Source organism: Pelobates fuscus, chromosome 6 (assembly GCF_036172605.1).
Source record: "Pelobates fuscus isolate aPelFus1 chromosome 6, aPelFus1.pri, whole genome shotgun sequence".
NCBI lineage: Eukaryota > Metazoa > Chordata > Amphibia > Anura > Pelobatidae > Pelobates > Pelobates fuscus.
In genome coordinates, this window is record NC_086322.1 from 29,707,533 (window position 1) to 29,732,453 (window position 24,921).

General features: G+C 42.6%; 1 protein-coding gene across 1 annotated transcript in view; it reads right to left on the bottom strand.

Annotated features, from left to right (window-relative positions):
* The window catches only part of SFXN5 (sideroflexin 5), a 236,662-nt gene that overhangs the window by 127,640 nt on the left and 84,101 nt on the right, over positions 1 to 24,921 (bottom strand). Inside the window, exons 5-7 of the mRNA XM_063457586.1 lie at positions 15,178 to 15,232; positions 11,390 to 11,415; positions 2,208 to 2,261 (exon numbers count right to left, since the gene is read on the bottom strand). Coding sequence (XP_063313656.1) covers positions 2,208 to 2,261; positions 11,390 to 11,415; positions 15,178 to 15,232 — 135 coding nt within the window. The remainder of the gene's footprint in view (positions 1 to 2,207; positions 2,262 to 11,389; positions 11,416 to 15,177; positions 15,233 to 24,921) is intronic.

Here is a 24,921-nt window from a genome sequence, read left to right on the forward strand (position 1 = left end):
GCCAGGTGTAAACTACCAAAGACCAGGACAAACCATCCACCTAGGTTTAAACAATCCAAGACCAGGACAAACCATCCAGTCAGCTGTAGACAACACAAGACAGGACAAACCATCCAGCCAAGTGTAAACTACCAAAGACAAGGACAAACCACCCAGCCAGATATAAACTCCCCAAGAGCAAGGAAAACCACCCAGCAAGGTGTAAACTACCAAAGACCAGGACAAACCATCCAACCAGGTTTAAACTACACAAGATCAGGACAAACCATCCAGCCAGGTTTAAACAACTCAAGACCAGGACAATCCAGGTTTAAACTATCCAAGACTAGGACAAACCATTCAGCCAGGTGTAAACTATCCAAGACCAGGACAAACCATCCAGACAGGTTTATACTACCCAAGACCAGGACAAACTATCCAGCCAGGTTTAAACTATCCAAGACCAGGACAAACCATCCAGCCAGGTGTATACTACCCAAGACCAGGACAAACCATCCAGCCAGGTTTAAACTATCCATGACCTGGACAAACCATCCAGACAGGTGTAAACTACCCAAGACCAGGACAAACCATCCACCCAGATGTAAACTATCCGAGACAAGGACAAACCATCTAGCCAGGTGTTAGCTTTGCATCCCTTAAGATACAGATGTTTGTGATCTATATTTCCCATGATGCCTATGGCATAATGCAAAAGGTTAGCTACAAGTGAAAAACTTTTTGAACTTAAACCAAAAATGTAACACTTCTTATCCTGCTCCTACACCTTCTCACCCCACCCATAAACAAATAAAATACCCAAAACTCACCTTGACCAGCACTGAATTACTGCATATGCAAAGCCTAGGCACCATAACCACTTCAAAGCATTGGTATGAGTAATGTACTTGGAGTTACCCTTTTAACCATGAGTATTATGTGTAGCTTATTTGAAAGAAGGCTGGATTTAATTTAAATCAAGCGGATTCAAAATTAGATTTAAATAACTAGTCAGTGAGAATATTTAAATCGTGATTTTAAAAACATAAAGACATCATTGCTGGCTGTTATAATCTCTAATATTTGCAACCAGACAAAGATTTCAAATTTAGAATTCTATTTATTCAGATTAGTATAATGGTTTTCTCAGAACATAGATATTCATGAAATTATTGCAAGGTGAACTATCTCCAGTTTGATAGCTTAATTACTCATATTTGGAGAATAACTTGAATCAAAGGTGTTTATTGTGTATAATAACAATGCAGTCTACATGTTTTTCTAAACTCTGTAAGATTATTTTATAACATTGTTGCTGTGAAAAGGTGCATGTTATCTCTGCAGACCGAAGTACAAGTGACTTGGATTAGTGGAATTAATTTACCAAAAATGTAAATACTGCATAAATATGGATCCTCATACTACATGACTAATCTATATTTCACACTGAATAACCTTTGTACTATAACGCATTTTAAATAGAAAACTATCTTTAGAAAGATTTTTCCTCCCAAAATGTTTTATTAAAAGATAACTTCAAATAAAAAATCTTATTTAATTTAAAAAATGTAATTGTTTGTATTATTCTTTTTTTACACCATTAATGTTTAACCACTCTGTTTAAAAGGATTCAGCTTAAAGGAATACTACAGTCACCAGAACAACTACAGCTTAAAGCAGTTTTTCAAGTGAGTATAGCATGTCCCTGCAGGATTTTTCATGTAAACACTGCCTTTTCAGAGAAATTGCTGCTTTGCCAAGTATGAGCAATAGCCTCCTAATGCTTTCCTATGAGAAAACATTGGATTGGCTGAGATCATCAAGTTTGATGATCTCAGCCAAGGGGGCGGAGCGTGGGCAGGGCCAGCTGCAGCCTGACTTGAGCGGCGCTGAAAAAAGGTAAGTAAATCCCATTTTTAACCACAGGAAAGAGTGTCGGGGATATATGTTTGGATTCCTGACAGTATAGTGTTCCTTTAAGCTTGACTTTTTTGCACAACTAGAAACCTAACTAAAAGCATGATCAAAGCATTGTGACAAATGTCACCTGTATATAAATGTGCCGTATAGGTAATTGTTTTTCTTTACTTATCTATAACCCGTGTAAGCTTCCAATAGTATTTATTGGGTTGAGAGAACGAAGAACGGACACTTTCATAGAAGTGAGTTTCCCTTTACAAATACAGCCTTAGACAAAACAAAATCTAAACAGAGGATGGAAAACATACCTGCCAGAAAACAGTGGATCCCAGCGTCTGATTTGGCAGCAGAAGACCCACAACCTTGGGGAAAACAAGCAATAAATTAATGATCTCTTGCTGGAGGAGGGCACTTCGAACGACTACATGTTTGTAGCAAATAAAACAAAACAGAACATATTTTACAGCATTTTGGAAAATGAAAGAAAAAAAACAAACAAACAAGGAAATTATATTTTAACATTCCAAGCAACTTGCAGAGATCCTTTACTGCCAGTGAAATACTGTCTGCTTACCTAGTATACAGCCCCATCTTCTAAACTCTAAACCCTGACTAAGCAGCCACACAGGCACTAAATAAACTAAAAATGAAAATAAAATCAGTCACCTATATTTAAACTTTGATTAATTTGGCTTCACATTTCAAATGTGACCTGAATTGACTACAAAAACAAAAATCAGTGAATAATGTTATAGCAGCCATGATATAGCTGCTATCCGTGTATTGAGCAGTTCCACTCATCCTGATGAGAACGACTACTTGTCCCATAATTAAGATAAGGTCCCATTAAGGATAAAGAGAGGTATCTGACTGTTAGAGCCTTCCTAGTGAGGGGTGGGGGAGTCCGAGGGAGCAGACAGTCTTTCATAGCTGTGCAGCTTCGGGAACTCTATAAGAAAATATGCTTTTCATTTTCTTTAACTCTTTTTCCTTATTTTTTATGCATCACCTCATGATGGCTGCTTCCACTCTGAAACATTGTTAGGTCTGAGATAATGTACTTAATGGAGAAAATACCACTAAATTTACTGAATTAGATTACATAATTACACAGCTGAAAAGAGACTTGCGTCCATCATGTTCAGCCTTCCTCACATTTGTTTTTTCTGTTTATAGATTACACTACTAAATACTACTAATAGCTTAATACATATAAGAGAATGGACTGGCAAGAGTTAACGGAATTGGCAGGCAGGTTCATAGACAACCGTAAACTGGCATCCTAGTCCATTTCTAATTGTCATTGTTCTGTGGATGACAGTCAAAAATTGGTGGTCACCTCTATAGAGTATGCTGGCACTCACTGTGACGCCAAACAGTAAGTACATATACGTCTGTTAGCTAAGCATTGAATTGTGCCAAAACCACAAACAACTGGCATAACATGGGCCCAACTTAGTCAAACTGGAGAGATGGTCAAGTTCACATTTAGCATGTTACCTGAAGTCCCTGCTTAAGAAACACACCACAGAGAGGCAGATTATCACATACACAACATTGCAGATGGCTAGGAACTTGACTGCTAGATTTGGAATATTAGTTTAGAGGTTTGACTCAAAGTAGACAATGGAGCAGGGATAAGGGGTGCTAATGGATGGTGACCCTAAATAAAGCCTGGCTTATAACATGATGGCATACTCCTACAGCAGGGATTTTGGAAGACAGTCTGAATAAACACAGACGCCTTTTCAATTAGTAGTAAATCCCCAACGATAGGTATGGGTTTCAAACAGAAACTGACACCTTCCTGAGCTAAACAGATTTGTGGATAAGAAGACATACTGTGATTTGACCATTGAAATTCAAGCCATAGATAGTGTTTATCAATGTATCAAATACTAGCCTATTATTACAGGACATGAACCAATATTAACATCACTTTAATGCACACCTGTCGCATGCCATTTAGATCAGGGGCACAGGACGTGCTTGCAATATAAAATTATGCGAGGAGAGGAATTTTAATATCCTTAAACTAAGCACTAAGATAATTCTTAGTTTATAGAGTGTCTTAGCAGCTTAGCATTAAGACCGGTTAATGAAATGTAGTCTGATGAAATGATTGTTGATCAATGTGAGCTGCTTTCTAGATGCAGAACAGATCTACGGAGGTCCTTGTTGGTACATTTCACCCAGGGCCGGCGCATCCATAAGGTGGCACAAGCGGCCGCCTTAGGGCACCAGAGGGGGGGGCAAAAATCCAAATCCCCTGCCTATGGCTCTGTCCCCGGCTGGGAACTCGGATTTTTCAACTCACCCTACTCTCCCTGCAGTCAGTGGAGTCGTCCGGACTCTCCTGATGATGTCAGGAGGAGGGGGTGTGACTTACACTGCTCTTCTCCCAGGACCGCTGGGGAGTCTGGGAGAAGAGCAATGTAAGTCACGCCCCCTCTTCCTGACATCATCAGGAGAGGCCGGCCGACTTCAATGGCTGCTGGATGCAGGCTCCTGTCCTGGCCTGAGGTAAGCCCCCCTATAGCCTATTGTCCCCTTCTCTCAGCTCTTGTCCCCCTCCCACTCCAGCTCCTGTCCCCCTCCCACCTCCAGCTCCTGTCCCCCTCCCACCAGCTCCTGTTCACCTCCTCTCATGCTCCTGTCCACCCCCTACAGCCCATGTGCACCTGTCCACCCCTCTCAGCCCCTGGAGGGAGGAAAGAGAAACACAAAGGGGCTGGGAAAAAATACAGATACACATGGGGCGTTGTAAGAGACACCCAAGAGGGTGTAAGACATAGTAAAGGAGGGATAAAACACACTAACGAGGGTAAGAAATTCAAAAGGGGAGGTACAAGACACACAGGTGAAGACACATTTTTATTTAAGGGGGGGGGGGGGCAAAATGCATCTTTGCCAGTGTAGCCAAAAATCCTTGCACCGGCCCAGATTTCACCCAGATATTTTAACCTCCTGTTATGCATAGAATGGACACATGGTATGGACCTCCACTCTTACACGGTCCTAAAACAATGATCAGGTGTAATGAACCTTACTGTGAGGTAGGTATTCTATGGGGGTAAACACGCTGGTAGACACATCACTAACAGTACGTCACCTATTGGATACCAGGACAAGAGGCAAAACGTCACAAAAGCTAGATACATGCATGATGGCCAGATGTGATGGTAGGCAACTGACAGATATTTATTTTATTAGATTTTAAGCAATATGAGCACTAGATGGATAACGGCAGACTAGGCAAGTGAACACATGCTGACATGCCTACGGAACACTACAACTTCATGGAACTGAAACGGAGCAGGAACCCCAGTGACCATGACATCCGAACTAGTACAAAGAACCAAGTCACAATGAAAAATCCCTGTATAAGCATTTTGGTTCCTTAATCCCTTTATGACAAGTAATGTCGCAGGACTAAAGTGGACCTAATATGATTGGTCAAGGGTCTAAGAAAAGGGTCTAAGAAAAGCAGAAGTTATTTCTTCCACTGCTGCAAAATGACAAAAACAGCAGTAATTGTCTTATGATACATGCCATTTAATTTGGTATGGTATGGCTAGGCATCCTCATGGGGTCAGGGACAGTAACTAAATTCCTTCTACTAAAGAAAAAAACAGATAAATAAAAATTCAAAAAAGGACACTTTAAAAAAAATGGTAAAATGGTAAATGGTAAAATTATAAATGCTCTCATATCCCAACATTATAAAAATAGAAATTTTAATTTAGAAAGTTACATTTTTGTTACCATTGACCTCAATATAGTTATTTAAAAGTTTTTTAAAGGGACACTGCACCAAATACAGAAGGAAAACATCACTGTTTAGAAGATATGCTCGAAACGAAAACTAGCACGACTTTTATTATGCATTTTATCATTGGGGTAAATCTAAAGACAACCTGCAAAGGCTGCAGATCTCTTGTCTGCAGCCTATACCTGCCCTCCTCTTCTAACCCTGTCCAGTGCAGCTAAATGAAAAGTCTTTGCAAGGCAGGTCCTCTGGGCAATTGCTGTCTCTTGAGTTTAGCTACAGTGAGCTAACCAAACCAGGAAGTAACAGGATCGATTGTCTGCTCGAAAGTCGTGGAGATGTAAAAAGGTTAATTTATAAAAGTGCCAATTTCTAATGAAATCTGCACTTTTTGTAAAATTAAAAAAGACGACACACTCTTCACACATAAGCTACAAAGCTTTAGGGGTCTGAAGTGTCCCTTTAAGTGTTCATTGTTCAGCCTGAAGCTGAATGGCTTGTATGTTCTGATCTTACAATGCCTGTGGTATAACCATTTTTGTACAGGGTGGTTTAACATTCAAATAGTTAAGTGGATACTGCATCTTATCTCTTTGTTAAGAGCACTAAATTCACTTTTTTTTCAATTGCAAGCATAATTGTTTAGGACAATGGCAAAGTCGGACATTTTACACAAACCCAGAGGGTGAACAATAATTTTACAAGTAGTTTTAACAGAGACAACTACATTGCATGGTATATTTAAAACACAGGCTCCTACTTAGCTCATGTGTGCATGCCTGCTGCTGAGCTCAATGCAGAATATGACTGGAGGGTCTCTAAATGAGGCTTTTACCAAGCACTTAACACACCACACCCAGAACAAAACCAGTCATTAACAGACGGAAGGCTATATGGCAAAGTGCATCTTTTCTTTCAGCTGTGAGAGGCTTCCAGCATGCTTTAACACTCTTTGAAAAGGGAGCAATTGAACTAAAAGATATCAAAACATCATCTCGAAGTAAAAAATGAAGGGTTGACTAGTTAAAAGCGGTCAGTGCGTGCCTGCAGGGCACACAGCTGTACAGCCAAAACAATGCATCTTGCGCAGAGACGAGCAGCGGACTGTCTGGACTGAGATCTGCCGGAGGGCATTTTCAGGTTTACAGCCAGACGATGCCCATCTCGGGATCTGCAGGAATGCCGACTTGTTCTACAACCTGCAGTTCAAAGGAAGCCTGCAAACAAAACGACCCATCCTGTCATTAGTCGCCATAAACCTTTCCACTGGCAGATGGTTGCTAAGGAAGAGGACTCTAAGGTGGCAGGTCATCTCTTGCAAGACAATGGTCAAGACTCAACAGCATCCAAGAAAGTCATTCACTGCAAATAATGTTTACACAACAAGAGCTAGAATAAAATTAATCCATACAACGGATGTCCTATCCAGCTACATCTATTGTAGAAGTATTTTCAGTGGGCTTAATGCTAATGAAAACATGCGTTAACCCCTTAAAGACCACTGATGAGTATTTGCGGTCATCACAAGCTAGCCACTAAACATATTTTGCTGTTTATTTCAGCCTGATAGCTTGAAGCAGCCCAGCAGTTGTGATTAGAAAAGTATAGCAAACCTTGGGATAAGATCCTCATAGAGCAGGCTGTTTCAATGGCATAGACCATCACTGAACATTAAGGGGTTAAAGAGGCTTTAGGGTAATGGGCGGTAATAAGTGATTGTTAAAGCTGTAACACTCAATGGCCAATTTCCATCTCTCTTTCAGTGTAACTTTTTATTCTTCGTAAAGGATCACTAGAGTGTCAGGAAAACAAACTAGTTTTCCTCACACTATATAATCCTTGGGGGACCCTCACCCGCAGGGTCCCCCTCCCGCTGGGCTGAAGGGGTTAAAACCCCTTCAGCCACTTACCTTTAACCAGCGCCAGTGACCTCTCCGCTGACGTCAGCTCCCGAGTGGAGCCGCGCGCACATTCTAACAGTCCATAGGAAAGCATTTTACAATGCTTTCCTATGGACGTTCTGCACGCTGGATGCAAATTTCGAATCCAGCGTCGCAGAAGCGCCTCTAGCTGCTGTCAGGAAGACAAGTTTGATTAACCCTGCTATGTAAACAGCAATTTTCCCTGAAACTGCTATGTTTACATGTGAAGGGTTAAAACTTGAGGGACATTGCACCCAGACCACTTCATTGAGCTGAAGTGGTCTGGGTGACTATAGTGTCCCTTTAATGAAGCCATTTTGTGTATAAAGCATGCCTCTGAAGTTTCACTGCTCAATTCTCTGCCATTTAGGAGTTAGAAGATCACATTTGTTTCTGTTTATGCAGACCTAGCCACACCTCCACCACCTGTAACTGACACAGCCTGCAGATAAACAAGCCGGTTTAATTTTCAAATCAGATGTAACTTAATTTACATTGTTTTTCTCTTGCTCTGTAAATTGAACTTCAATTACTGTACATACAGGAGGTTCCTGCTTAGTGTAGCAAGCTATTAACAGAGCAGGAGATAAACAAAAAAACCTTAGATGACTCTTTACAGGAAGTGTTTAGGAAGGCTGTGGAAGTCCCATTCAGGGAGGTGTGACCATGGCTGCAGAAAAAATGCCTTAACTCCTAAATGGCACATAATTGAGCGGTGAGACTGCAGGGGCATTATCTACACACCAAAACTGCTTCATTAAGGTAAAGTTGTTTTGGTGACTATTGTGTCCCTATAAGCTGAAGTTTTTTTGGTGACTATAGTGCCCCTTTCACTTATGATTGGCACAATAATGCCACAAGATTCTGCTTAATGTGGTGACATTAAAACATTTTATGGATGATAAAATAATCCACTATGTAGATTAGCTTTTTGTACACAGTAAAAGGTCTCTACTACCAGTTTCCTGAACACACACAGAACAGAAAACAGTTATTGTTGGACCAACTTCCAAAAAGACAATGTTAAAGAATGCAAAAAAATATTACTGTAAAAAATAATATAAACTTTATGACATGCAATTCTTACTGATGCAAACTAACAGAGTAGGAAAGGTAGCTTCTAAATAATCCCCCCTCCCCCACAGCCTCCTTAAATATAGAAAAATACTTACTTGTATTCAAGTCTGCAGCTACTGGCTCTGTCCCTGATCTGCCTGCTTGGCTGACATCATCAGAAGTGTTTATGTGAGCCAATCATAATGCTTTCCCATAGGCAAACCAGGGACAGAGCCAGCACAAACCAAACACAGTCCTGTCCAATCAGCATCTCCTCACAGAGATGCATTGAATACATGCATCTCTATGAGGAAAGTACAGTGTCTACATGCAGAGGGTACAGACAATGAATGGCAGTGCTGCACAGTGTTCTAGTTGCCATCTGAGGAGTGGCCAGTGGAGGTATCCCTAGGCTATAATTTAAACACTGCATTTTCTCTGAAAAGACAGTGTTTACTGGAAAAATCCTGAAGGGAATGAACAGGGCCATCTTTAATCATGGTTGGACCTTTGGCAAGCATTTGCTTGGGCCCCCTGGACCCTGCCTCCCCACTCCCTGGCATGCAATAACACCCTCCACTGCAACACAGTGGCAGAACTAAAGTAGAGAGTGCACTGGTGCAAGACTTTTTTGGGGCCCTCGCCATTGCAAGGGAGGCCAAAAGGTAGCTCCCCATCTGTCATGCAACTGAGCAGTGTTTGAGTACGGAGTATGTTTGTGTGAATGTAGGGGTGTATTTGTATGTGGTGTTGGCGTTTGAATGCAAGTATGCATTTATGTGTAGTGTTCGTTTTTGAATGCAGGGGTGTGTTTATATTTAATTTTAGTGTTTAATACCGAAGTGTGTTTGTATGTAGTGTTAACATTTCAATGCAGGAGTGTGTTTGTATGTAGTGTTAAAGTTTGCATGCAGGGGTGTATTTGTGTGTAGTGTTGGTGTTTGAATGCTGAGATGTATACACATACACTGCCAAACACACACACACACACACACACACACTGATACAAATGCAGATATACAGACACACATTGACACAGATACATACACACAAATACACAACTTGACACTCATGCAGTTACATAAACACAAAGATACACACACTGACACATATGCAGATACACACAATGACAACATACATATACACTGACACACAAACAGATACAGAGATACACAACTTGATGCACATGCAGACACATGCAGATACACACTGACACGTACAGAGACACATGCAGATACACAGACACACATAAATACACTGACTACATACAGATGCACAGATATACACACTGACAACATACATATACACCGATACATGCACTGACTACATACAGATACACAGACACACAGAGCAACATACATGGAAATACACATACACAAAGCTACACACTGACACATACACAGAGATACACCCACTGGTGCTTACACACATTGACACACAGACATCCGTTGGGAAAGTGTGATAGGGTTTGGGGAGTGTGGTTGAGCATGCCACAGTTAGGAAGTAATCGTGACAGGATTGGGCTTTGGATGTGAGTGTTGGGGATGGGTGAGGGTTTCTAAGTGATTGTGGGAGGGTGATGAGTGTAACAGGGTTGAAGGTGGTTAGTATGACAGAGTTATTAAGACAAGGCTGGGGGGGGGGGGGGTAAGACCGTGTAAAGCAGAGCAGGTTAGGGAGGACGGTTAAGGAGGTTAGGGGGGGGTTAGAGGAGGTTAGTGTGCCAGGGTTAGGGGGGTTAGTATGCAGAATTAGGGGGGTTAGTATGGCATGGTTAGGAAGGTTAGTGAGACAGGGTTAGGGGGTTAGAGAGACAGGGTTAAGGGGTTAGTGTGACAGAGTGAGGGGAAAACGCACAGACTTAAAATATATTTTGCTTTGCCCCCCTCCAGCTTACCTTCTGTGCAGGCATGGGAGGCAATAATTAATTTCATGGTAGTCGAGTGGATCCCTGGTGGTCCAGTATGCTGCTGGGGCTGCCGCAAGGTTCCGGCGCACTGTGATGATGTTAGAGCACAGGTTGGGAACCCGACGCCTGTGCTCTGACACTCAACCACGTGGGAGTGCAGCAGTCCCAGCAGCACACTGGGCCACCAGGGAGTTCCCTAGACTAGACCACCAGGGAGTCGCTTTGTAACAGCTGGCGTGGAGATATTTTGATCTTCCTGCTAGCTTAATGATGGGGGCTAGATCAGAGCCAGAGACCGGCATCCGGCTCTGGTAACCCCCCTGCTCACGGTGCCTTATAATTCAGGCTATTGGCGGATTCACCACAGCGAGGGATCAATGCTCCTTTGCTGCGTTGAACCCTCTGATAGCTCGAATTAATAGGTGAATGTAGGGCCCTGGGCCCCTCTAGTGTGGAGGCATGCTGCCCGCAACAATTAATCAATGATCCTAAAATAAACTGTTGTGGATTGAGGGCAAACTGGGCAGCTGCTTTGGGCCTCCCAGGTTTATCTGAGCCCGGGGCTACTGCCCTGTTTGCCCAGCGTTAAAGATGGTCCTGGGAATGAGTCTAATCACAGAACACATACAATAAGCTGTAGTTGTTCTGGTGACTATAGTGACACTTTAAATACAAGCCTCTTAGTGTTGTCTATGGTGTCTATTTTGGTGGGTTCTCTGTGTGAGTAATGTACTCACTGATTTCTGCCAGTTAACCATTAGTTGTTAGGGGGCACTGATTGCACATTAACGCCCATGAGTCACATAGGTAAGTTTTCAATGAGTTAATACTTACTATAGGGGTCCCAAAGGGAATATAACCTAGAAAAACAAACAGAAAAAAACAATGTTGGTAGGTTGCAGACCATTTAAAGTGTACAGAATGTTAGAACTTTTCCCGTTACCGATTTACAATTTGTAATCAAATAAAATAGCAGTTAACGTGAATTAAAGATTTACATAGGACCCATGGGCGTCCACAGGGGAGGGGTAAGGGGGGCACTTGAATTTTCCGGCTTCTGCTGCTATTTTTGGTTTCAGTGTGAGAATACACTGCAATACCAGTGTTGGCTAGTAGGTGGCGCTGTGAATGGAGAAAGGCAGGAAGCTACAGCTTATCCCTGCTTCTCTCTCCTGACTGAATCCGCAGGGGAGCAGCACAAAGTGCAGCCAGCAACCCGTAGCCTGCAGAGGCAGCCTACAGATCAGGTAAGTGAGGGATGGGGGGGGGGCAGATTACAGATAAGGTAAGTGAGGAATGGGGGGGCAGACTACAGATCAGGTAAGTGAGGGGGGGCAGACTACAGATCAGGTAAGTGAGGGGGGGCAGACTACAGATCAGGTAAGTGAGGGATGGGGTGGCAGTCTACAGATCAGGTAAGTGAGGCATGGGGGACGACAGCCTACAGATCAGGTAAGTGAGGCATGGGGGACGACAGCCTACAGATCAGGTAAGTGAGGGATGGGGGGAGGGGAGACAGCATAGAGGAAGGTAAAGTAGAAGGAGCAAAAATGAGCAGAAAGGTTCTGCAAGGGGCAGGAGGGGTCAGCAAGGAATAGAAAAGGGCAGCAAGAAGCAGGGAGGGATATGTAAGGTTTGCAAGGAGCAGGAGGGTAAAGTAGAAGGAACAGAAATGAGCAGGAAGGGGCAGCAAGGAGCAGAAGGGGTCAGCAAGGAGTAGGAAGAGGCAGCAAGGAGCAAGAGGGGTCAGCAAGGAGTAGGAAGAGGCAGCATTCATTCTGGACACCACATCATAAGGTACCTGGGCCTGGCAGGGAAACTCTGGACCTTCTCATCTCCCCAGGTAAAAAAAATATCAGTGTTAATGTGTTCACTTTTATTTACTGAGTGTAAGGAAACACAGAGTGCCACTGGGTCGGGGTGCCGCTGATTGGCTAGAGGGTCAGCTGGAACTAGCGATTGGCTTAAAAACTTCAGCTGACCACTCTATCCAATCAGCGGCACCCAGGCCTGACGTCAATCTGCACTTCCTTACACTCCGTTTCAGAAGCCGAATACCGCTGAGCGACCTGGAGATCTGGAGGAAGCCTTTGGGGTTACACCATTTGAAAAGTGGTTTCACCCCTTATAGGAAAGAGAGCACCCAGGGGCCTCCTTGCATCATAGCATTTTCATTTAGATGAAGTTGTTATGGTGACCAGAATGTTCCTTTAATTTGAGTAAAGGAACACTATAGTGTCAGGAATAGAAACAAGTATTCCTGACACCATAGTTGTGAAAACGCTATTCACCCTGGCTTTATGTGATAATGACTATGCCCCTTCCCTTTCTTGACACTGTCAAAAAGGGGCCAAAAATGGATGTCATTAAATTCCTGCGGACGCCCATGATAGGACCCCTGCAAATCTACAGTCTTCGTTATCATGTGGTAGTTTAAATATCATATCACAGAGGTTTTAAACTATATGCTGGTCTGGTAGCATGTTGATTCTGCCTTTTCTCACTGTCAGGTATTCGATCTGGCAATGTGTTCCCAGATGATATCATGCTATACTGCATTGTCCCATAGCCCAGTTCTGGACACTTGCTCTATCCCTTATTAAATGTCTCTTCATCTAGTATCACTGCCCTTGGGTGCAGTGGGTAGTGTGGGTATTAAAGGGACCATATTTTTATAGACTTGCCATTTATCACAATGAGAGGTGGAGGAGGATTGTATGAAATGGAAATATGAAAGAAGTGTTTGGGCGGAGTATATGAGGATGATTGAGAATATAAAAAAAGGGGATATTAATTTTTTTATAAAGAGTAAGGACAAGATCTGGAAAATAAGGGGAGTATATGAAATACAACAATTTGGGAGGGGATGTAGAGCATAAGAGAAAAATACAGTGGAACCTCAGAACTCGAACGGTCCCGTTCTCGAACACTTTGGAAGTCTAACACAAAGTTCGAGTAGAAAATGTCTTGGTACGCGAACGATCTTCGGTACCCGAACTTCAAAGAGCCGCTCACCGGGTCATGTGACCCCTCCAGCCAGCTGTCACCACACCCACTCCCCAATCTCAGCAGGTGGGAGCTGACCAGCTGGGAGCCCATGAGTGCACACTCCACTCTCACTGGGATTGCCTGAGTGTGCTCGGCGGCTAGCAGACAATGAGCTCACCATGGAAGACAAACTTTCCAAGGACATGGACACAGGTACCTCCTCCACTTTATCATCCTCATCACCCACCTTTTTCAGGCTCAGACATCTTGTCTGAGAGGGACCCCAAAACCTCAACCAAGGGGAGCTGTACTGACTGTGACTCTGAAGTTCTCCACTCCTCCCAGCATGGGGGAGCAGACTGGAGAGCTGCAAGGGGGCAGGACAGAGGAGAGCAAGAGGGAGAGGAAGATTGCACGTAATATAATTTGAGAATTATTTTTAATACGTATAAATGTAAAATGCTGTAATTTGGGGGGTCTGGAACAGGTTAATCAATTTTACATGAATTCTTATGGGAAATGTTGATTCGGCTCTCGAACAAATTGGAACTCGAACAGCCTTCTGGAATGGATTAAGTTCGAGTTCAGAGGTTCCACTGTACTATATTACTAAATTGGAATTAGGGAAGCTCTAAAATTCAGATTTTACAGGAGTTGCGTGAACTAGTAACATTAATTTTCACTTGTTAATAAGATCATGCGTTCTGCCTTCTTTGGGGATCCTCTACAATCTCACAGAAATACAAATACAGAGCTTTAGTATACCTGTGGACTAAAGGGGATTACCAATTCTCCCTTCAGTTGTAACAATATGTCCATTCTGTAGCGTTACTTACCTTATCCGGGGGCCGGCCGCGGTCCTCTCTTCAAGCCGCGCGCGGTCCTGCGGCTCATCCGACTCTCCTAACAGGAAGAGCGCGCCGCGAGTCTCGGGCGCGCTCTTAAAGAGACAGTGGGAGCCTAAATTGCAAAAAGGCTCCCATTGGCTCCTGTCATGCCAATCATCCCATACACTTACCTGTTGGGGGTGTGGAAGTGACAGGAGCCAATCACATTAGTTTGAAGGCTACTTATACTTACCCTTTTCCCTTAGTTCCTTGCCCTATCGTGGTTTCTGCTACAGTTCCCTTTAGTGCTTGTTGTGTTCAGTTGTGTTTCTCCGTATTTGACCTTGGCTTTGTATTCTGACTTCGTTTTCGCTTTATCCTTGTCTGTTCTGTTTGCCGGCTTGCTGATTCCTGTGTACCAGACCCCGGCTAGTTCTCGTTTACGCTGTCTCTTTGTGCCCTTGACCTCGGATCGTTCCGGACTCTGTACTTCTCCTATTACGTCGAGTCCGGCCACTCTAAGGTCCGGTAGACGTATCTCTCCTCTGTGCTGTCTTCTGTTTGGCTGGGTCCTGCGTGTAGGGGTATATTCTCGTTACACATTTCTAGTGACAAGAATTCTCCAACATGTCACAGTCACCACTATAATGCAATGGAATCATCATGTCCCTCGAGACAAGGCATTGTTAGTTTAACATTGCACAGTCCATGCTATGGTGACAAAAATGCTAGTCTTTCACAGAGGGAGAGACTAACCCTCATCTTATTAATACACAATAATAGTTATTTGAGAACACTGAGCTTTACCTGACATTCTGAAAGGCATGAAAATCTTCTCATTTGTATCTGGGTGAATAATGGCCTGCAAAAAAACACAAAATATGTTATCAGATGACAAGAAAAATGCAAGGAACACACTGTGATTGCAGATCATCTTGGTTTATAAATTCTGTGCCAATTATTCAAAGTACTGGTACCACTACAGCCAACACTACATGTATCCTGAATGTGAATTCTTGTTCTATAAAACCATTATTATTTTTTTACTGTACTAAACCTTATTGACTTCAACACCAATTAATGAATGATTGCTAATCTATATAAAGGTGGTATACAAGACTTGTTAAATATATCCTGGCCCCTCTACCCTCATTGAATTACTTAGCCTGAAATGTCCCACATTTTCAAGCACCATCAAAGTGTCACTATCATCCACCAATTGGCGATTACTAGCAACATTGTCTGCAAAAACACGCACATTCTGCTAAATAAACTGCTGGGCATGACAATCAACGGATAGCACGCCAGTGTGCGGTTGTCTTTGTGTGTACGGGTCTCACCTTTCAAGGTAAGGTAAATTAACCACAGAACTTACCAGCAGATGCTGTACAACATGCAGTCACATTAAATGCACATAAATTGTCAGCCCTTATGGTTTTTATAACCCAAGGCATTACACTACTTATTTTCTACCATTTGAAGGTGTTTAACATTCAATATGCATATTTTACCTGGGTTGGATTTTTTTTCTCAACAACCCACCTGCTTTTCAAGTTGCATACCTTTGAGGCATGCAAATAAGCTGGGAAGGAGAAGATCAAAGAGCGTTCGTCAACATAGGATAGCAAACGGATTGAACACAGTAGGTGCTGTTCCCCTGAATGAAGCAGACTTGCAAGTACAAAGATCAACGGAGCCTGTTAATATCGCTCCCCATTTAAGTTGTTGTTACGTAGAATTATACACATCCCCTGCAACTACATTAATTTAGACACTCTATTAATTTCTGCTTTCTTAAAACTTGTTCTTCCAGGTTTTTAAGATTGCGCTAATTAACACATACTTCATTATCCTATCATTAATTATAACTAAGAGTTGCTGAGGCGTTTAAAGATGTATATTTTTATATTAATAAAGCCAGAAGGTACATTTTTGGTGAGCTTTTAAAAGGCACGTGGGATTAGAGAGTATAGTTAGACAGAGTGAGTCTAATAGACAGACACTAAAAATCATAGAGTGCTGTAGTGGATGGAAATGTCGCTGATGCAACACAGAATGTTTCATCCATTTGTTCTACATTAAAAAGTTGCTCTTTTTTTAATAACCCCCAAATATTTCTCATAAGCTTAGAAAGGGATAAAGCAAGGAGGCCCACCATGTCCTTGTGCTCACAGACTGAGGGATGGTGTGTGTCTACGCTTGTACCATTTGGAGAAGGGGTTCAATGCATAGTGCCTAAATTCAATACCGATCAACATTTCAAATGGACAGAGGGACACTTTAATTTTAGGGGTGTTAGTAGGGGTGTGGCCTGGAGTGTGGCTGATCTAAAAAAATGTAGGTGATTCTCTAATAATGATTTATGGAAATAAAATGTAATTTAGCACACGCACAATGCATCTTATTTATACAAACGGATTTCTAAACACATTTATGTAGAATATTTGGAGAAATTTGGGGCACACTGTATGTTGGATGCGAGAGGCAAAAAGTCTGGGTAATTAAAAAAAATAAAGAAGATTATTTTTTTAAACCGACCATTATAATGAACTTTCATATAATCCCTTGTTTCTCTACCAGTGATATGCATATGCTAAGAGACACTCGCACCAAAGGAAGGGAGCAAGCCAAGTGCTGGCCAGCTGGTCACCTTAGCGCCCCTCGAGGGGGTGGCCGGATGTGAACTAAAGCACATATATAGTGTCTAGGAGGAGAATGAAGGCAGAGGTGGTATAGGGAGCCGGGTAATGATGTCACTCTGGCCCCAGCATCACTAAACGGCCCTCGAGTGAGCAGAGCTTGAAGAGCAATGAATATGTATGCTAAAAATGAAAATCCAGCGCACTCCCTTATCCACTGATCATCAACTTTGGTGATGACAGTTTATGTTAGTTTTTTAAAAACACCTAATCTAGGCAAAAAATTATGGGGGATTAGTTACATTATATGATCATACATTCTGCAGTACAAGGCTAAATAGGGCTCTGGGATGAGGCACCTGTGACAGGGAGGGGTGCAAAACCAAGGAGTTGGATAGACTCCTAAATATATATATATATATATATATATATATATATATTTGTGTTAAGGGCTCATGATAGTACAGAAGATACAAACACTGATAAATGTAGGATGGTATTAAAAGAGCAAGTCGGTTGTGGTGTGCCGGAACCGACGATGAGGTAGGCCTGTAAATAAAGAGGGCCCACCAAGAAGAAATGTAAAGAGAAAAGGAGTTAATAATGAGGAGTGGGTGGGAGGGTGATGCAGCGCTGACCTCGAACGATATGGAGCCAGGTAAGGGGTGTCCCTTAAGTAGGGAAGAGGTGTGTCATACGCCCCTCCCACAACTACAGGCCAAAAGGCCTTAATACTTGTGTTAAGGGCTCATGATAGTACAGAAGATACAAACACTGATAAATGTAGGATGGTATTAAAAGAGCAAGTCGGTTGTGGTGTGCCGGAACCGACGATGAGGTAGGCCTGTAAATAAAGAGGGCAAAAGTAGAAAATCTAATTTATTACATACCAGCAATATACATACTTTAACCAGACATGTCTTAAAAGGCATTTCTTACTTCTTGTACCGGGTTAGGTATGTATCTAGAGTAAGCCGATGATTTCCAGCGCCCTAGTGACTTGATAACATGAACTATATGCGGAAGGAGTGGCCCGAATAGTTAGCTGATTTGAGGCCCAGCTGTGTAAGTAAAGACCTGACATGTGTCATAAAGGTGGTGGTAGTGAGTACCGAACCTTGTAGACTGAAAGTGGTTGAGATGGTGGTTCGTTGTTATGCTGGGTATATGAGTCCAGTAGTTTGACGGGGCTCCACCTGTTGTGAGTAGGATAGTACTTAACCTCTACTGAAAGTGCATGTTGACTGGTTTTGGAGTGAGGCAGAGTCAAGATATAATAGTCCATGTGTTTTGTTAAGTGTGAATGAAGTAGGATGTGAGTGGACTGTGTTGTGCTGATGGCGGTAAATTCTCTTGGTCTCAAGAAACCATAAACAAGGCTACGTATATGGTGGTTTTAACGATGAGGTTTGTGTTGTTGGCAAAGGGTTTAAATCTAGTGAATTGTATAGGTCTTTAAAAATATGGAAATCTATGGGTAGCCTCTGGGCCGTACGTGGGGGTTCGGATCTCTGAATACCCCTAAGGATGTTCTTAATTGGTAGGAGGACACTTGTTTTGTCTGGTTGTAAAGTTAGCATGTGATGTTGGATGCCTGTCAGATATGGTTTGATTGTGTTGTATGATAGTTTGAGTTTGAGGTGGCAAAAAGAAGCAAAGCCCAACCAGGATGTCACGATGAAAGGTTGTAAGATGTTGTGTTCAGAAAGGAATCTTTAAATCAAATGAAAGCTCTATCATAAGTTTCCCGGGTATAAGTAGACAGTGCTAATTGGGACAATGTTCTGCTATGTTGCATAATAGCATCTAGTCCATGACTAGATGGTGGAATAGTGGGGTGTTCGTGGCTGTGAGTGCGGCTGACGGGAGTATTTGACGAAAAGCCTGGAAATTAAAGCGAGACAAATTGTCAGCAGCAGTGTTACATACACCTGGAACATGAATACAAAACAAGAGAAAATTATGACATGCAGCCAGCCAAGTGAGTTTCCTCAAGAATCTCATAATAGTCAGTGATTTGGATCGGCCTGGTTTATAATGTGACAAGTTACTTGGTTGTCTGAGTAGCAACGTACAGACGAACCTGCCCATAAATGCACCCATGCCACGGCAACCGTCACGATGGGATATATCTCAAACAGAGCTGAGGTAGTGGAAAAACCCTCCAGGTCCTGAACTTCTGAAGGCCAGCTGCCCCAAAGCCATTCGTTCCTGAAAAATTGCTGCAAAACCTGTGGTAGACGCCGCGTCTGACCAAATGGTAGGTGAGGAGTCAGACAATTTTGGAAGGAACATGCTTTTACCATTCAAGGTGGTTAAAAATTTTCTCCACATAATTACGCCTGCCGTGGCTTGGGTATCCAGGGGTGACCTGTGTCCATCATGTCTAAAAGTGGGAAACATGTAAGGGAGTTGTGAGATGAAAGCCCGGCCTTGAGGTATGATGCGAATGGCAAAATTCAGTGACCCAAGCAGAGACTGTAATTCTTGCGGTTGCAAGTACCGAGTTGTATGTAGAGATTATGTTGATCAGAATGTTTTCTACATTGGGCGTGGCAGGCTAGCTTGCATGGTGGCTGAGTCTAGTATGATACCCAGGAATGTGATGAAGGTATCTGGTCCTTCAGTCTTGGTGGAGGAGACTGGGACACCCACCTGTTCGAATAGACTGATGGTTTCTTTTAGGCTACTGGGAGGGGAAATATTCTCCTCGACCAGTAAGAAATCATCCAGATAATGTATAACTGTAGGGCATCTGGCTATATTTAATAAAACCAGCATAGGGTTTTGGCGAATACGTCGAAAATGGCCGGACTACTTTGGAACCTAAATGTTAAACGTGAGCAAAATAGTAGTTCCCTGCCCACTTGATACCATGCAGGTGACACAGTGTAGGGTGGATAGGCAGTAACTTGAAAGCATTGTGATATCAGTCTTACTGACCCATGCTCCGGCCCCTGCCTGCATGATAGCCGTAATGGCGTGATCTATGGTGGAATATTGCAGTGAAAATTCCTCAGAGGGTATGAGGGAGTTCAGACTAGGAGTGGCAGAGGTGTGAGGTGTTGATAGATCAATGATAAGTCTCTGTTTGTGAGAAGATTTCCCCGTGACAATACCGATGGGGTTTGTCCGCCATGTGGTGAACGGAGGGGACTGGAAGGGCCCCCATAGGAAGTCCTCTGCCACTTCCTGGCTATGAGTGTCTCCACCGCTGTAGGGTTTGTTGTGCGGATTGTAAATTAGGACATTCCAGGATTCCGGAAGGCATGTGTATGAGGCCTGTGTGAATCCTTCTGATAGACCCGAGATAATGAATTCCACCAAATGTCTAGATGGATGATGTGGCAGTAATATCGTAAGTACAGAAATGTTTATTGATGTTAAGTATAGTTTTGGGATACATTTTATTTGGACACAGATTTAGCATGTGCCCTGAAACAGATGGCTGGGGAAAGTGATTGCAACTCAACCAGTGCTGGAGGGGTCGCAGCGGCCGACCCAGCCATGGTAAGGGGTGTAGTGACCGATTCCCCAGGGGTGATACTGGCAGGCTAACTAGGCCTGAAAGGCGAAAAATTTATCTTGTTTTGTGACAGGTGAGGCCCTGCTAGTTGCCAAGTGGCTATGAGAGGCTCTGTCTATGAGTTGGCGCGAGGGGTTATTGAGGCCACCCGTCGTAGTGGCAGGAATCGTAGGCCTCTCGGTGAAAGTAAAAGAAAACAGGGGGAGGGAGTGACAGGTGAGGCCCTCTCTATAATATTGCGAGGCGGCTAACTCACGTGTGGCCCGATGGCGTTTGCCTCCGAAACGTTGAGGCGGGGTGTTGGCCTCGCGGACCACTAAACGATAGGCAGAAATGCCAAGAAGGGAGGTACCTATTTGGGCCTATACCCCTAACTTGCCAGTACTCTATGGCCTAGAAGAATGAAATGTATGTGAACTACAACGTGAGCAGGCTTACGTACCTGGTAGTATGTATGAAGTTTTGAGATTCGACAGGTATGAAAACCTGGATAAACCTAAAAAGGGATAGAGTGAGAATGGATCCTGTGAGACCTGTGTAATCTGTATAGGCTGGGATTAGGGCTTCTAGCAGTATGTGTGGGAGGTGTAAAATCTATGAGTATGATAGTGACATGACTGCCCATGCTTGGTGACAAGCGTTACTCTGAGTCCGATACCTGGCAGCAGGGGATTGGCAGTGTAATGTGTATATATGGAAGGTGATCAGATGATATGCATGTCACTAAACTGATCTGGGAATGAAAGGGACTTTTTAATGTGAAGTGACAATATGCAGAATCATAAATGTTGCTGTAAAGTGACGTATGAATGTATGAACCAGAACGTGTGATTCAAAAACCGAAAGTCTTGTGAGACGTATATGCCGTGTTCTTGAATACTCGTGTTACGTCGTCTGAGTGTGTCAAGAAAAGGCCTGAGTTTGTAAATGCCATGTGAAATTATGTGAAATGACAATCTATGCAGAAAATGTTGTAACGTGACGTATGAGTGGTTGAACCAATGCGTGTGATTCAACCCGAAACCCTCTGTGGAAGGTAGGACCGTGTTCTTATATACTCGTGGTATATCGTATGAGTATGATAAGAAATGGCCTGAATAGTTAGTGCCATGTAAACGTAATGTACATGGTTGTAATAACATCATATCTCCATTATACTCTTTGAAAATAGGACCGTGTCCTTGAACTCGTGGTATGTCGTACGAGCATGACAGAAAAAGGAGCCGTAATGTAGGCTAACCATAACAGTAATATACATGTAATATCTGCATTGTAAAATAAAATAACTATTATTATTAAAACCATATATATATATATATATATATATATAATAAGCAAACTGAAACAAAATAGACAACCTAAGATCGTGTAAAATAAGTATTTGAAAGTTTAACCGATTACTGTGCAGGAAACGTATGATTGGTTGGATCAGTACGTGTGATTCAACCCGAGTATGCATGAAAAGGAATTAAATCCTTATGTCATGGTTAACAACAAAGAAATGAGGCCTGTAACGTAGGCTGATTTAATTGTAATGAAATGGATAATTATAAAAAAAAAAAAAAACTCCAGTAAGCGTGGGAGTCCAATGTCTATACAGAAATGTTAGCTGGTTTCATACCCTGATGTAATAAGTGATACCTTAAAAATAGCATGAAAATGGTCTATTTAACCAAGCAACTTTTTAACCAAATGTAAATACATGAAATGATGAAATGTAACTCACGAAAAAGATCTATGTGAATACATAGCAGAATAACCGAATCTTAGTATGAAGGGAAACAGAAGTTAGCATGAATAGCTGAACCGTATGCATTTTAATGCGAACAGCAATCGTGCATAGAATATACTATGAATAAGTGCCGACCAGAAAACACAAACCGAAATGACAATCGTTTAAATGAAGCAAGGTTGGTTTTTACATGAAATGCAATAATGTCTGAGAAGCCTGTAGTACACTGAATGACCGGTAGGGGTCAGTGTGTAGGCAAAAATGCAGTGGTTCGATGGTTTGTACATGAAATGCAATAATGTCTGAGAAGCCTGTAGTACACTGAATGACTGTTAGGGGTCAGTGTGTAGGCGAAAATGCAGTGGTTCGTTGGTTTGTACATGAAATGCGATAATGTCTAAGAAGCCTGTAGTACACCCAAAGACCGGTAGGGGGTTTAAACGAATGATATGCATGAACATGCAATGGTTTTAGAACAGACTTAGACAAAATGCAGCCGTAAAGTGAGGACCTGACCCGTGCATGGTGCCATGGGACTGATGCCTGGCATAACGGGTAGGTTGACTTACAGTTTGTGAGTCACTTGGACACCATCCACGGCGATGGATTGAAGAAAGAAGGTGGTAGGCCGGAAAAGCCTGTGGCTGGATTCCTGACACAGCTCTGCTTAAAAAACCTCATGGAGTAATCAGGTAAAATGGCGTCTGGATGACCCGGAAGTGGAAATGATGCAGCGCTGACCTCGAACGATATGGAGCCAGGTAAGGGGTGTCCCTTAAGTAGGGAAGAGGTGTGTCATACGCCCCTCCCACAACTACAGGCCAAAAGGCCTTAATACATATATATATATATATATATATATATATATATATATATATATACACACATACATACATACATATATACACATACATACATACATATACAGTGGGACCTCGGTTTACGAATTTAATGCGTTCTCCGGGATGTTTCGTATTACGAAAAATTCGTAAACCGAAACACGGTTTCCCATAGGAATGCATTGAAAACCAATTAATTCGTTCCGGAGGTAAGAAAAAAGTCAAATAAAGTATTTTATCTGTTCAAAACTCTTTATAAAGTGCACTTTAAAGGCATAAATACTGTACAGGGACATGATTAATCAAGCAATAACATTTCAAACATCCAACTTTATGTTTTAAAACATCACACATCAACACACAGTAAAAGGCATGCAAACAACTAAGCTCAGCTCCCTACCTTTCCACTTCTTGAGATGCACCAAAAAGGCTCCAAAACCTGCTGCAAATGGCTCAAAAAGGCTCCACAACTTGCTGCAAATGGCTTCAAAAGGCTCCACAACTTGCTGCAAATGGCTCCAAAACCTCTCCAACACCTCCAGACTACACACTCACGTGCTACCCACAATTCAGTATGCAGGGTGCGGAGCTATAAACGTATAAATCGTAAACCGAGGCATTTTCTATAATGAATTTTCATTCGTAAACCGAATTTTTCGTTTACCGAGGCGTTCGTTAACCGAGGTTCCACTGTACATCAGTGGGACCTCGGTTTACGAATCGAATGCGTTCTCCAGGACGTTTCTTATTGCGAAACATTTATAAACCGAAACGCGGTTTCCCATAGGAATGCATTGAAAACCAATTAAACTGTTCTAGAGGTCAGAAAAAAGTCAAAATGAGCTGGCATGGAAACCAACCCACAATGCAGAACACACAGTAAAAGGCATGCATACGACGAAGCTCAGCTCCCTACCTTTCCACAGCTTGGGAAATGCACCAAAAAGTCCCCAAACAACTGCAAACAATTTCCAGAATGGCTCCAAAACTCGATGCAAAAGCCGCTCCAACACCTCCACACTCAACGCCACGTGCTACCCACAGGCTCCAGCATGCAGGGGGCAGTGCTATAAACCTCCCAGGTGCAATGCATCCTGGGAAACTTGCTTTGTATTGCGAAAAAAAATTGTAAACCGAGGCATTATTTTCAATGGATTTTCATTTGTAAACCAAAAATTATGTTAACCGAGGCGTTTGTAAACCGAGGTCCCACTGTACATATATACATATGAGAAAACAAGGGGCTGGCTGCACTCACCTAAACATGCATAAATAGGGTGCTGCTGGGAGCCAATAAGTACAATAAAAATTAAAATCCAGCGCACTCCCTTATTCCTTATGAGGCACCTGTGACAGGGAGGCTGGTCTCCTTGGTTTTGCACCCCTTCCTGTCACAGGTGCCCCATCCCAGGACCCTATTTAGCCTGCAGAGAATTCGAGATGGAATTTTTTCCCCAAGTGAGTAGCTCATTTAGCAGACATTAGGCTGTTAGAGTAGGACCTGCCAAAGATGGGGGTACATTGACGTTGTGGCAGGCTTATGCAATGTATGATCATATAGTGTAACTAAACCCCCATTATTTTTTGCCTCGATTTGGTGTTTTTAAAAAACTAACATAATCTGTCAGCACCAAAGTTGCGGTTCAGTGGATAAGGGAGTGCGCTGGATTTTCATTTTTATTGGACTTATAAGCTCCCAACAGCACCCTATTTATGCATGTTTAGGTGATTGAGGCCAGCCCCTTGTTTTCTCTTAAATATGTATATGTCTGTCAGTGTGTATCAAATCAATGAGAGTGTCATTGTGTGTGTCTT